We start from the raw sequence: 12,635 nt of genomic DNA on the forward strand, positions 1-12,635 counted from the left end.
GAGCCATATACTGTTGGATGACAGAAATATTTGGACATGGGAATCTGTATGAAGATTAAACCAAAATATTTTATAATTTCATTAAAGAAGGAAACACAATGGTGGACAACACCAATACTTTATTTTTAGCTTTGGTCATACCTCAAGAAGTATTTCAAAGTTGTGACTTTGATGTAAAATAACTGACTTATTTCAATTTGTGCAGTTTACTGTAAGCATTATTTGAGTTAAAATGCAGAAATAGGCACTTTTGTGCTTTCTAGAATTAAACCCCTAGAATGTTTCCTGCTTTTGTGAACAGTCCTAATGCAATGAATTTTTTTGTATAAGTGTAGAATTTTGCTGTACAGAACACATCTGCACTCCATTGGGATTTCAAGAGACCAATTCTACATGAATGAAAAGCTTTTACACAAAGAGAGGAAGGAATAGAGTTGGATCTGGGGAAAAAAAAATAGACAGCAAATTACATGCTCTAAATAGGATGTGAAAAACAAATGGCTTCACACACTACAGATTTCCAAGCAGCTCTATTTTCTTCCATTTTCTTGAGTTTAGAGGCTTTCAGGACTTTATGTGCAAAAAGGTCTACACTCTAATTTTGCAGATGTCTTCTTGGTTTAAATTCAAAACACTCTTTAACACCCATATAAATCACTTCTCTTTAAATTCTGCAGCTCAATGGGCAAAGTAATTGAAGGCACAAAGTTGCTTCTGAAAAATCTCCAGGTTTCTGTTGAGTACATTAAAATTGGTGCTTCCTATTGATTCCAGAGAAAACTATGTGTATGCATGAGAAAGCACAACAGGATTCCTTTGAAACAGTTAGACTTGCCTATGCAACTCTGGACTAATTCACAGCATAACATCCAGTCCTATCTGTGTGATGACAGTGTTCCTTCAGACTTCATGACCATATTCTGACTCCTCCTATGGGGAATGAAGTGCAGGCTTCTCCTGTAACAGAGGGTTTCTTGCCTACTTCATTCACTCCAATGATGGCAGCTGAAAAGGCAGTCTCAGCTACAGCAGATTTCTTTGATTTCTAATAACTGATGTGTTTGGATCTTTTGCATAGTTCTTTCTATTAATTTGTCTTAGTTTTTCAACAGAAGTTGAAAAGTTTGGGTAGGCACAGAGGTCTTATGGAGAAAATCCTAGTTCAGAACAAGCATAATTATGCATCTACAGCTACAAGACTGGGAAATGTTTAAATGACAGTGTTTTTTTGTAATGGTCACAATGAAAAGACATTTCACGAATTTCTGCAAAATCCACTACAATGTATAACTAAGTTCTCAGGTGAGAGATTAATTTTTGTGTTTGCTGCAATTCTTTGTAATTTGATTAAGCAAATATGCCTTTGATTTACAGGAGACCATGTTACACATGCTGAAATTGAATGTTCAGCTTATTTAAAGTCAGTGTGTGTTGGAAAAAAGTAATGAACATGAAACGTATTGTAGAGTGTCTTTCATAATATCTAGAAGACAAACTAAGTCGTTTGTACTCCCCCTCTAGTACTGTATAATCCTTTTTAAGTTACTATTGGTAAAAACTCAAATGAGACCATTATGTAAACTCTAGTATCTCATGGCAACACTCATTCATACCAATAACGTAGGTTTTGAAATATTAATGCTATTTTTGCTTATTTTTGAAGGAGTGTTATGCATTTTACACAGAGTAGTAACTACTTACCAGCCAACTAATTCACTTATTAATTCAGTTTTGTAACACCTACCTTGTTAGGACTCTTAGTAATTTCAAGGTTTTTTATTCTCTTTTAATTTTCATTTTCTATTTTTCATCTTGTTCTATCCCCAACTATATCAAGTGTCAGTTAATCACTTTTTTCATATTGATATTCTGTTGCTCACGAGAAATTCATCCTTATGTAATTCAACTGTGTATTTATTTAGAGGACTGGGCTGAAAACTTCCCATGCTTTGTGAATGCCATTTCTTAATGAGTTTAGTTGAATGATACTGCCCTCTATAGATAATGCAAATACATAACAGAAGTTCAATTTATTTTCTAAAATACCAATTCGACCTTGTTTATTGTTTGGGTTTTTTTCAAAGAGCATAGATTATTTTTGACTTGCTTCTTTGATTTTCAATTCTCTAGCACAAGAAGGAATGAAAATTATGTGCCTGAATACTTCAGATTTTCCACAGTGCATTTTTAAATACAAAGGAATTGTGTTATGAGTTTTGACTTCTGACTTTATCCTTGAAATCATGGGTTACAAATACTGAATTTAAGAGGAATAAATAAGAAAATAGCATTCAATATAAACATCTAGAGGAGAATCTGACTCTACTTTGGGAATATGCAAATCTGGGACAAAAATTCTGCATCTCACTGAAATCTGAAAATAGCACACACAGAATAAAAATGCATGTTTTTATGAGTCAGAATAAAACCAGCATCTTCTTCCTTGTTCAGTCTCTCAGAAAACACAAAAAAAAATGTGCTGCTCTAAGTTTAAAAGAGAGTATCAGAGGCATGTTTCCTCTGGTAGAGGCATGGTTTCCTCTGGTGGTATTTCCGTAAGTGCAGCACTTGTCTTTGTACAAAGAATTCAACAGAGAACCTAATTCCCTCTCAAACCTTTAAAACTAAAATCAACAATTAGCACTGAAACAATTCTGGCTTCAGATTTTGCACAACCCAACTTCTGCTGACAGTTTGCATCTGTCCAAAAGCAGAGCATCAATCATCTTACTGAAGAATATTTCAGGAGCAGTTTTAAGTCGCCAGATAGCCAGCTCAGTATGAGCTCCTGTTCTCCAATGCTTCCTTAATCACACCCATTGGCATTGTTATGTTCTCCCTTTATTAACTGGAGATAAACCTCCTCATTCTCTATGGCACAAAATATCCCCTCTCAGCTTCCCATGGTATTCATTAGACTTATCCAAAACTAACCTGCCTCAGAGATGTTGAACACTGATGAGTTATCACTAGTAACGGATGAGGCTGATGATTGTGATGATCCAGGAGTTAATTCTGAGTTACCTGCTTCAACTGCCCCTTCAGTGTCTCTCTCATTATGGTCAGGAAAACTGAAATCTGTTGACGTTTCATTATCGTTAAGGCTATCTGAGGTACCTTGGCCAGAACCACTTTCTTCATCACTTGTCAAAACAGCCCAAGACTTAGACTTTGATGTGTTTTGCAACTGGACACTAGAAGTCTGAATGTGGTTCTCCAAAAGTTCCAGGTTGTTTTGTTTCTCAGGTATCACATTCTCTGTCAAAGTTGGTATGGATGTATAATTACGTCTGTCCATTGCACGGTTTATCTGACTGTCAGATGCAGCAGTAGAAAACTTCTCTTCTTCAGGTTTCTCAGAATGTGAACTTAAAATTAGGTTACTCTGATCCTTGTTATTATTTACATTTGTATTTTCATCCTCTACTACCATATCCTGATCTTCTCTATGGGAAGTGCATGAGATGCAGTTACTTACAGGGAAGGCATCATCATATTCATCGTAGTCATCCTCAACTACAGAAGACCACAAATCAGTGCTGGACATGATACTGGGAGACAACCCAGAGGATTCTCTAGAAGGAACCAGCAACCTATCCAAAGTTACAGGGATCTCACTTTTGGAAGGAACAGCCGTAACTGAAATAAGTATATTTGGTAAAGGAAGAGTGTGATGAATGGACACATCAGAACCAGAAACAACTGCAGGCATATGAACAGGATCAAAACCAAGTGTGGAACTTGAAGAGACACTGTCAGCCTCAATTCTTTCAAAAACACTTGAAGAGATACGGCTGTCTGTAGGAGTAGCTACATGTGATGATGTGTCACCTGTTAGGAAGGGAGTTGTTGCAGCATTCGCTGCCTGGGACGGAAAGGCAATTGTATTTTCTAAACTGGTCAGCTGGAATGAAGCATCACTACTGTACAATGAAGGCATAACCTTCTGAACATCTTCACTGTTAAATAAACTGGATGAAACGTATCTCTCACTTGCATAAGAAAAAGATAAACCTTGAAGTGACGCTGTGGGCTTACTAAAAGTGTTTGACATCGTATCAGCCACAGAAGGTGCAGATGTAGAATGCAGCTTGCTTTCAGTTGTAGCAGAACCTGGTGCCATTTGATGCAATATTTGGTCAAATGTAGAACTATCTTTTTGAACCCTTGAGCTTTCAGCCAATACAGGATCACTAGGCACAACTGCAGGCGTGTTAAGCAGAGTGCCATCGCCAGAAGATTGGAAGGAGGACTGCAGTAATGCTTCGTTATTTAATGTAGCTGAGGTCTCATAAAAGTACAGCTGAGTCGAGGATAACATTTTGCTATAAGCAGGGACAGAGAGAGCTTGATCTGAGCTTGCACTAAGCATAGGTTTAAGCAAAGTGTCATCAAAGGCTGGAGTTGTAACATGCAAAGGCTGAACAGAAAGGTGCTTTTCTGTAAGTTTACTAATATCATGATCAAATATCTTAGTAGTGGGAAAAGCAAGAGAGACTGGAAGGATTCCCTTTGTGCTAGAAACAGGAAGTGGGCTTTCTTGCAGAGACATATTCTGCTCAATTACAACATTATTAGAAACAGATGTAGAAAGTTCACGTATCACTTTACTTTCAGCACTGGAAGCCATTTCACTTAAAGAAGAGGAAATTTTCAGTTCTCTCTCATCTCCATATATAACATCACCTTTTTGAAGCATCTTATTAACATCACTAAACCCGGATGATTCATATGGAATCTCATCAACAAAATCAGAGGAAGAAGCGTTAAGTACTGTCAGAGCATCTGTATCAGGCAAAAGGGACTCACTACCAGAGTATGCTTCAGACCAATCCGTGTCACTAGATAGAGAGTGCGTAGGCTGCAGCAAAGTATCAGCTTGTGATATTACAGAAGAAGGTTTATGCACCAGTACATTGTTATAGCTGCTAAATAAAGGATCTTGATGAAATACGTCAACAGAATCATGCACAAATTCTGCAGAGTCATAGGAAACAGTAAAGCTTTGGAGGGAGCCCGCATTACCAGACAAAGCATAAGGAAGTTCAGACATTGTAGATAGTACATGCATATTTAAATCACTGCTGGATGGTTCAACTTGAGAAAATATGTGAGTTCTATTATGACCAAACATCAGTGTCTCTGAAGCAGCATGAGTGGTCTGATGTGACACCACATCAGCAAATTGAGCAAGGCTTGGCTGTATTAATGGATCACCCACTGCCAACGTCAAAGAAGCATGCAGGGACACCTTATCGCTTGCAACAGCTGGAGTAGCACTTTGTGGAAACATTTGAGAAACTGTATACAAACGGTGAAACATTTTACTACTGGAGGAAGCAGAGGAAAATGTAAGCAAAGGTACATCATCATAGGAAGACAGGGTGGGTTCAAATGACACATCAACACTGGGAAATACAGGTGTAGCATGCAAGGTCACATCACTATCTGATGTAGCAGGGGTAGTGTCGAGCATCTGAGAGTCAAACAATAAAGGGGTGACTAGAGGAAACACTTCACTACTGTAGGAAGGTTGAAGAGGTATCTCACCATTATAGACTGGCTGAGTTGTCTGAGAGAGTACCTCACTGGCAGCAGAAGCAGAACCATATTCTCCAGAGCTTGAAGAGATAGAGTGAGGTGATAATTCAGCAGAGGAGAAAGCAAAGGTAGAATAATGTGGCAATTCTAAATCCGCATCTGAGGCGTCTTGTAAAACCACTGGGCTGCTTGTATAGGGCGCTGTAGTCGGCTTTAATCCCTCTACATAAGCATCAGTGTAACTGGTCTGAGACAGCTGCCCGCTAGGTGATGTAACAACAGACTGGCTTGTTGCATCTGTAGCATTACGAAACCATACATTTCCATCAGTGGAAGAAGCATGCTTTGGAGGCTCATCGGAGCTTGAGGGTGCTACGACTTCTGAAACATATTTAAGGGAGCCTTGGGAAAGAACATCATGCACACTTGTATCTGGACTTCCTGAAGGAAGGGCATCTTCTTGGGAGGTCTCCTCTGTAACCAGCTGTGATGAAGAAGTGGTAGGAACTGAACTCCAAAAGTCATCAGATTCCTGATGAGGTTTAAAAGGAGACAGTAAGAAATCTTCGTCACTATGGCCAGAGGTGGTTATTCTTGTTGGCTCGGTGCCCGAAGAAAGATATATGAACTCGTCTTCCCTGCCTTTGTTGGAGTCAATGATTTGAGGAGGAATTCCAGTAATTGTTTGAGATTTCAAAAAAGGATCTTCCTCTTCAGAATTTTCACCAATAGGTGGAGAAGTAGCATAATAAACTGCTTTGAAAACATTATCCTTACCATGCAATTCTTCTCTTGTTAGGTATCTATTTGTTTTGGCTTCAATGGGTTTTGTTCCCAATTTTTCTTGACTGTAGCTGGATGTAATCACCTGAAAATCTCTCCTCAATTGGTTCACTGTACTGTCAGTGCTAGGAACCACTGCAGTTTCTTCATCCACCTCTGTTTCCTTTTCATCAACTTCATCCTTTGAAAAAAATATCACAGCCGAAGACAATTAAAAATGTTTATAGACTCTGAACATGAATGAAAACTAAACTGTAATAATACATTTTCCTGGATCAATAAATCAAGAGGGGTAAGGCAAAACAACCTTCGAGAAGACTGCTGGTCTTAAATGAAAGTATTAACTGCAAAAACAGGTATCCTCTCTTATCTTGAAAAATATTACTAATTTGCAATGAAAACAGAAAAATGCTGTGTCCCAACACCTTCTTCAATATTGTGTTACTTAAATTGTGTTTTAGAGGCAAAAATTGCTCACAGTATTTATTTACTTTATTAAGATGGCTCTCTTTCCTAATACAATGCAATTGTATATGCAATATATAGCATAGGTTGTATACACCTCAATGAAAAAATGGTTTTGCTATCAGAATGCCTTAGAGGTTTGCACTAATATTCTCATGGAAATTGAATATTAATAATAACAACAGACTTTGTAAAATATATTTATAACCTCAATTCTGCTGAATTGTCAGAGTATTCTGGAAGAGTTCATGATCCTCATCAAGACTGTCAGAGTTTCACAAGTGTTGTGAGCCATATCCCCTAGTCCTGTTATGACCCTTTGTTTTCTGAATATGAATGAATAACAATACTTTGTGCAAAATCCGTGTTAGAGTTTTGCCTTTTAAGGACATATCCAAAAGAAAAAAAAAAATTATGTGCCTGCATGCAATCAGGATTTAGGCAGTGCTTGAAGATCTAAGGTCAAATTTTTTCATCCCCTCTACAGCCTTCCCTACACCAAATAAAAACCATATCATTGAAGCACCTAACTCGCTCAGCGAGCATTTTTATTTTGACTTAGACACAGCAGTCCTTGCAGTTCTGTGCTGTGGTCCCATCTAGTGCTGCACCAGAATCAAACCTGTCCCAGCCCAACTCTGCCATCCAGACTGAGGTACACTTTCAGTTTCTGAAGGGACCTGATTTGACAGGCACACAAAGCCCTAAGAGACAGAGCAGCACAGGGCCTCTTGCAAAATAGTTTTGGGGTTTTTTTTTTAAAGATCTGGCTTGGTGATGTGGTGGAAATGCCACTGCTGTTATTCAAAAGCAAAATGCTGAGAGAAAACACCCAGTAGACAGGAGATAGGCACAGCCATCAATCTAACAACTCCTCAGTTTCCACTATAGTTTAGGTTGAGTAGATCTCCCACTCCTGCATTGAACAGGGCACAGCAGGGAGAGTAATGTAAAAAACCAACAGCCTTTGAAAGAATGTGCCCAAAACAAAGAGCTGCCAAGTATGTATTTGACTGAGGCACTCAGCAAACAGGAGTTGTGAGCTTTCTCCCAGTCTCACCAGAGCAAGGGCTTTACCCACTAGGCTAGAGCTGGGCTTCACACTGCAGTCCCTCTTTGAACCAGGAACCCCTCATGCACAACATAAGGCACCTCAGATGTCACTCTCAGGTGTGGATTTCATTCTAAGAACTAAATATCCAAAATGTAGGGACAGCAGGACCAAGACTAATTGCCTTTAAACCTAGGCTAGACTAGACAGGCCCATGTTTCTATTTCTGCAAGGCAATGTATGAGCTTCTAAACTTTCTTGGTTCAAGTAAAAAATCAGTTGATGTTCACTGGCACCTAACAGAAGCAATATAATAATCTAGATACATTAGAACAGAGAAATTACTGTACTACTGGTTACTCAGTGTCCACAAATGCAAGGGAAGGTAAATAGAAAGGTAAGCACAGGCTGTGCTATTTAAGTAAAAGGACTTGTCATGCAGTGAGAATGTTGTGGTCATAGACTGAAACTATAAATTAAAAACTCAGAGGGATTATTTGATATTACTTGATAATTGTTCTACTGAAGTAACTGTCTATGTTACACAATTGCTATTATAGAATGTTAAAAACTTAATAATGGCATTTTTACATCTCTCCTTGCTGTGACACCAGAGACCTAGTTACTGAATTTGAAGCCTCCAAAGGTTATCATAAGATCATCAAAAATTTTGTAAAACAGAGCTATACTTTCAAGTCTCACTTGAGTTCAAGAAGCAAATGAACCTCCAAGACTTTGAGTGACAGTTAAACCAACAGCACACTGATAGCAGACACACTTGAATCTCTCTCTTCAGCACAACTATCACCCTCCCTTACTTTAATTTACTACATGATAAAACCATCAAGGACAAATAAAACTTCTCTTTAAATAAAAAGCCTAACACTGGATGGCAGCTTTGATTCTTTGATGAACAATTCTGTCAGACTTTACAGGGGGGTGACTGTAAACAGAGAGCTCAATTTTAAAAATATTTAGGAATATTCTGTGATATCCTTTACTTCACCATGTACCTCAAACCCCAGAGAAATACTGAGGTATCTCCAGAGTTATCTAGGGAGAAATATAGCTCAAAGGCTACATATGCACATACATGCATATATATGTATACATAAATGCAAATAATACACTCATTTGGTGACATAGTTTTGTCAATTTTCACGGAATATAATTTCAATCTAGTTGAAATGTACTTATTTTAAATACACCCTTAAAAAACAAATGAATGCTATACCTCATATTCTTCAGTTTCACTCAGTTCAGGAATGAGGTCAGCCTCTATAAAACAAAAATACACACCGTATTATCCACAATTTTAAATAGACAGAATTCTGAATTCTGCAAGGACTCAACTGCCTAATTAACATGGTTATTGAGATAATGTCAAAGATTATTTGTAGGATTGTCTTTGAAGAAGTGGCCAACCCCCTGGATTAAGGCCTAAGGGTAGCAATGCTCACTTATCTAGACAGGACACATTCATTCAGCCACAACAGTTTTGTCTGGCTCTATTTTGATAGCCAAAATAGAGCTGAAGTGCTCTATTTAGCACTTTTGGAGCAACCACATGTTGTCTAGGGAAAGCCAAGTTTACAAAAAAGTTTTCAATGAGAAATACAGCTTAATGCAGAAATACAGAAGTGAGGAAAACAGTAAGTCTGGGGATCAACTATTTCTCTACATTAAATCTGAAAGCTCTGGAGATATTCTAGTAAAATAATCTGTTCTATCATTTTCATATAAAAAACTCCCTATTTGTGCACCCAGGCTTGGACTTAGGAACTAGAGCAGCAGCAATGCCATCACAGTCAGTATTCAGCAGGCTGCATGCTTCTCCAGCAAGGCAGACCAAAGAGACCCACCCTTCCCAGTGCTTACAGAGTTTTTCAAACTCCCACTTGATTTATTGTACAGACATAAAGCTAGTTCTATCACTTCCAGAAAAAGTCCCTATTAAACAGATACTGTACTCTCTGTCAAGAACTACTCTGGAGGCTTTTGAGGCATTCCCAATTTTCAAAAATAGAAAACCATTTGAAACAGGTTGAAGAAACTAATTTCCTACAACCCAGCTGAAAATCCATCTCTCCAAATTTAGAGGTGGTCTCTAGCCTTCTTTCTCTCTTTTCCGCCAAATCCAGTATTACACTTCTGGTGGTGGTCAGCAAGAGAGGCTCCAAAGCAGGTTGAAAGAAACCTCCACCTCTCTGCTAGGAACTGGCACAGGTCTTCAGGAAGGAAATCTAACACTCCTTCCAGAGCACTAATGCACCTTTTGGCGCCTTTGGTCCACAAAAAGGCCCATATCCATTCGAGTCTTTCCAAGGCTTTCTCCTAAGCCATGTTCTAACATTCTTTCTGCACACAAGTGCTAGCACATATTCTGAGGGCTCATTTACACTAGGTGAAAATGCCACTCTTTTAGCCTGGAGAGCAATTCTAACAATACCATCACACGCAGCTCCACATCTGCATTTCCTCCATAATCCCCAAATATAGCTTGTTCAATACACTAGGATAAAGATTCCATTTCTATATTTCTCTTTTTTGCAAAGTCAGATGGAGATCTATGACTTAATTTGTATTCTCCTTGGTCTATCCATATCTACCTTTCAAAACAAATTAAGATGTGCTATATGCAACATACACGAGATGAAGTTTATCAAACTAATAAGATCAAACAGTATTATTTGTAGGTTATAGCATGCAAACAAATTTTGACTAAGCAATGCTGCACAAAATCTTCACAAACTGTCCTTTAGTAACAAACATCCATAAATTACCAAATCTGGAATTGACCTTTCTTTAGCTAGATAGATAAAAAAATTATCTTACCTCTGACTCCTGAGGCCAAGGAGGCTCTGGGACAGGGTGGGAGGGGGAGTGGAGGGGAGGAAGGGGTGGATGAGATAATGATATTCCCTGGCTTCTCAATGATACAAATCAAATATTGACATTAGTCTGAATGCCTTCCCATAATACACCCACACCATGTACTAGGTATTCAACAGCCTTCTCTGAAACATTTTTAGTACTGAGGAATTCTATCTGTACTTTTCTGTGGTACTATTCTTGAGTTGAGCTACAATCAGACTCAGTCACAGTTTCTTGCTGTTTTCTCAAAGGAGAGGCTTTAACATACATATATACATATACATATATATGCATACATAAATACATACATATATATATATATAAAGAACCTTATTACAAAACCAGTAAATCTCCAGGAACTTTATAAAGAATATTTAAATTTAGATGGTCATAAAAAATTTATTTCTCAAAAGTATTAGAGACACACACTTACAGAAGTTCTGTTAATCCTGCTGCTGAGCTTTTGATTTGACAGGAGATTACAGAAATATAATAACATCCCCCATCCAAGGTAAACAGCCACACCCTCCAAAAGGTTGATGAACAAGCTTGTTTATTTTTTCTGAAACTACATATTGATTATTCTATAGTATACATTTTAAAATAAAATAATTAAATAATTAGTTAGAATTCTGTAGAGGTTTTTTCCTAGTCCATTTCAGTGACAGGTGAAGTAACAGCAGAAAAAATACAGAGAAGTAACTATTTCCCTAGATTTTTTTTCAATGGAAATATAAAAAATATCCCTTTAAACAATGTGATTTATAATCATAGAATAACGTGCACAACAAAAACTCTTTTCATTTCTGTATTGACATGCAATAAATGGCATGGCAAGAACAAATGTAAAGCCTGTTTCTTTTGATTAAATTAGTTTTCAGATTTCTACTTTTATCAGTACAAAATTAGAAAAAAGCCTCCCCTCAATCAGACATTTAACATATGCTTAGTGCTTTTTAGGACAAAATTCACAGAGACGAGTCACAAAGAAGTGGCATAGTTAGACCCCCACAAAGCATTGCTGCAAGCACGAGGTGCCAGGCAGGAGACAGCTTTTGAGAGCTGTGTCCCAGCATGCTGGGGGGTTTTTCTGACAAACACCAACTGAAGTCTACACAAAGGAATAGGAATGGGGAGTTATATTCTTATCTTTCCTTTCCTGTGTCAGCAAAAGCATGTAAGTACCACCAGTATTAGCTACATACACAACAAACTACTGCACAACCTTCAGATGTTCTACACAGATGTTATCCAGAGAGTCGAGGCACATATTTACATGGTTATTCAAAATCCAATTCTAAGAACAAATGAAAAATTTGTAAATAAAGGCTGGATATTTTTCAAAGCTGATTAAAATACATTATACATTATTCCCTAAATTTTCAGTGGAAATTTTTTAGCTACATCAAGTAGTGCATTTGTTGGCTTTTACTACGTAGAAACAAACTGGAAAAATTATAACCTGCACACACACTGTATTACAAGATGAAGGGCTGCAATTCTGAAGAGCTGATGAAAAACCCAGAGAGCAGAGGTCTGCACTGTGGTGGCTTGCCCAGTGTCATTAAATTACAGCTCCTGAGGCTTCCACAAACTGAAGCAGAGACCCAAAGTGGCCCCAAAGAGGTCTCTCATCTTATAAAACATTGCTGAGAACAAGAGCCTTGGATCTGTGGATCACCAGAGCCTGCAGAGCCCTCACTGACCATAGGGGATGCACCAGACTGGGTGGGGAGAAGGCATGAGAAACACTCTCTTGCAAATATCTCAAGAAGGAAAGTCTAAACCAACAGTCTTGAACTTTTTGAATACCAGAGCTCATTAGAGGTGGCCACTCCAAGGACAGAATTTTTCCTGGAAAAGGGCCCATCTAATGGCTCTGCCTGACTCACGCCTTGCTTTAGCTCTTAACAGGAAGACT

The 12,635-nt window shown here is 38.1% G+C and overlaps 1 protein-coding gene across 6 annotated transcripts in view; it reads right to left on the reverse strand.

The window, feature by feature from the left end:
• The window catches only part of PTPRZ1 (protein tyrosine phosphatase receptor type Z1), a 129,494-nt gene that overhangs the window by 27,440 nt on the left and 89,419 nt on the right, over nucleotides 1–12,635 (reverse strand). For 4 of the 6 annotated variants that reach the window (XM_018910192.3, XM_018910190.3, XM_018910191.3 and 1 more), the window contains exons 11-12: nucleotides 9,075–9,118; nucleotides 2,935–6,505 (exon numbers count right to left, since the gene is read on the reverse strand). In XM_018910192.3, coding sequence (XP_018765737.3) covers nucleotides 2,935–6,505; nucleotides 9,075–9,118 — 3,615 coding nt within the window. The remainder of the gene's footprint in view (nucleotides 1–2,934; nucleotides 6,506–9,074; nucleotides 9,119–12,635) is intronic. The other 2 variants (XM_018910194.3, XM_018910193.3) reach the window with 1 other exon arrangement.

Source organism: Serinus canaria, chromosome 1A (assembly GCF_022539315.1).
Source record: "Serinus canaria isolate serCan28SL12 chromosome 1A, serCan2020, whole genome shotgun sequence".
NCBI lineage: Eukaryota > Metazoa > Chordata > Aves > Passeriformes > Fringillidae > Serinus > Serinus canaria.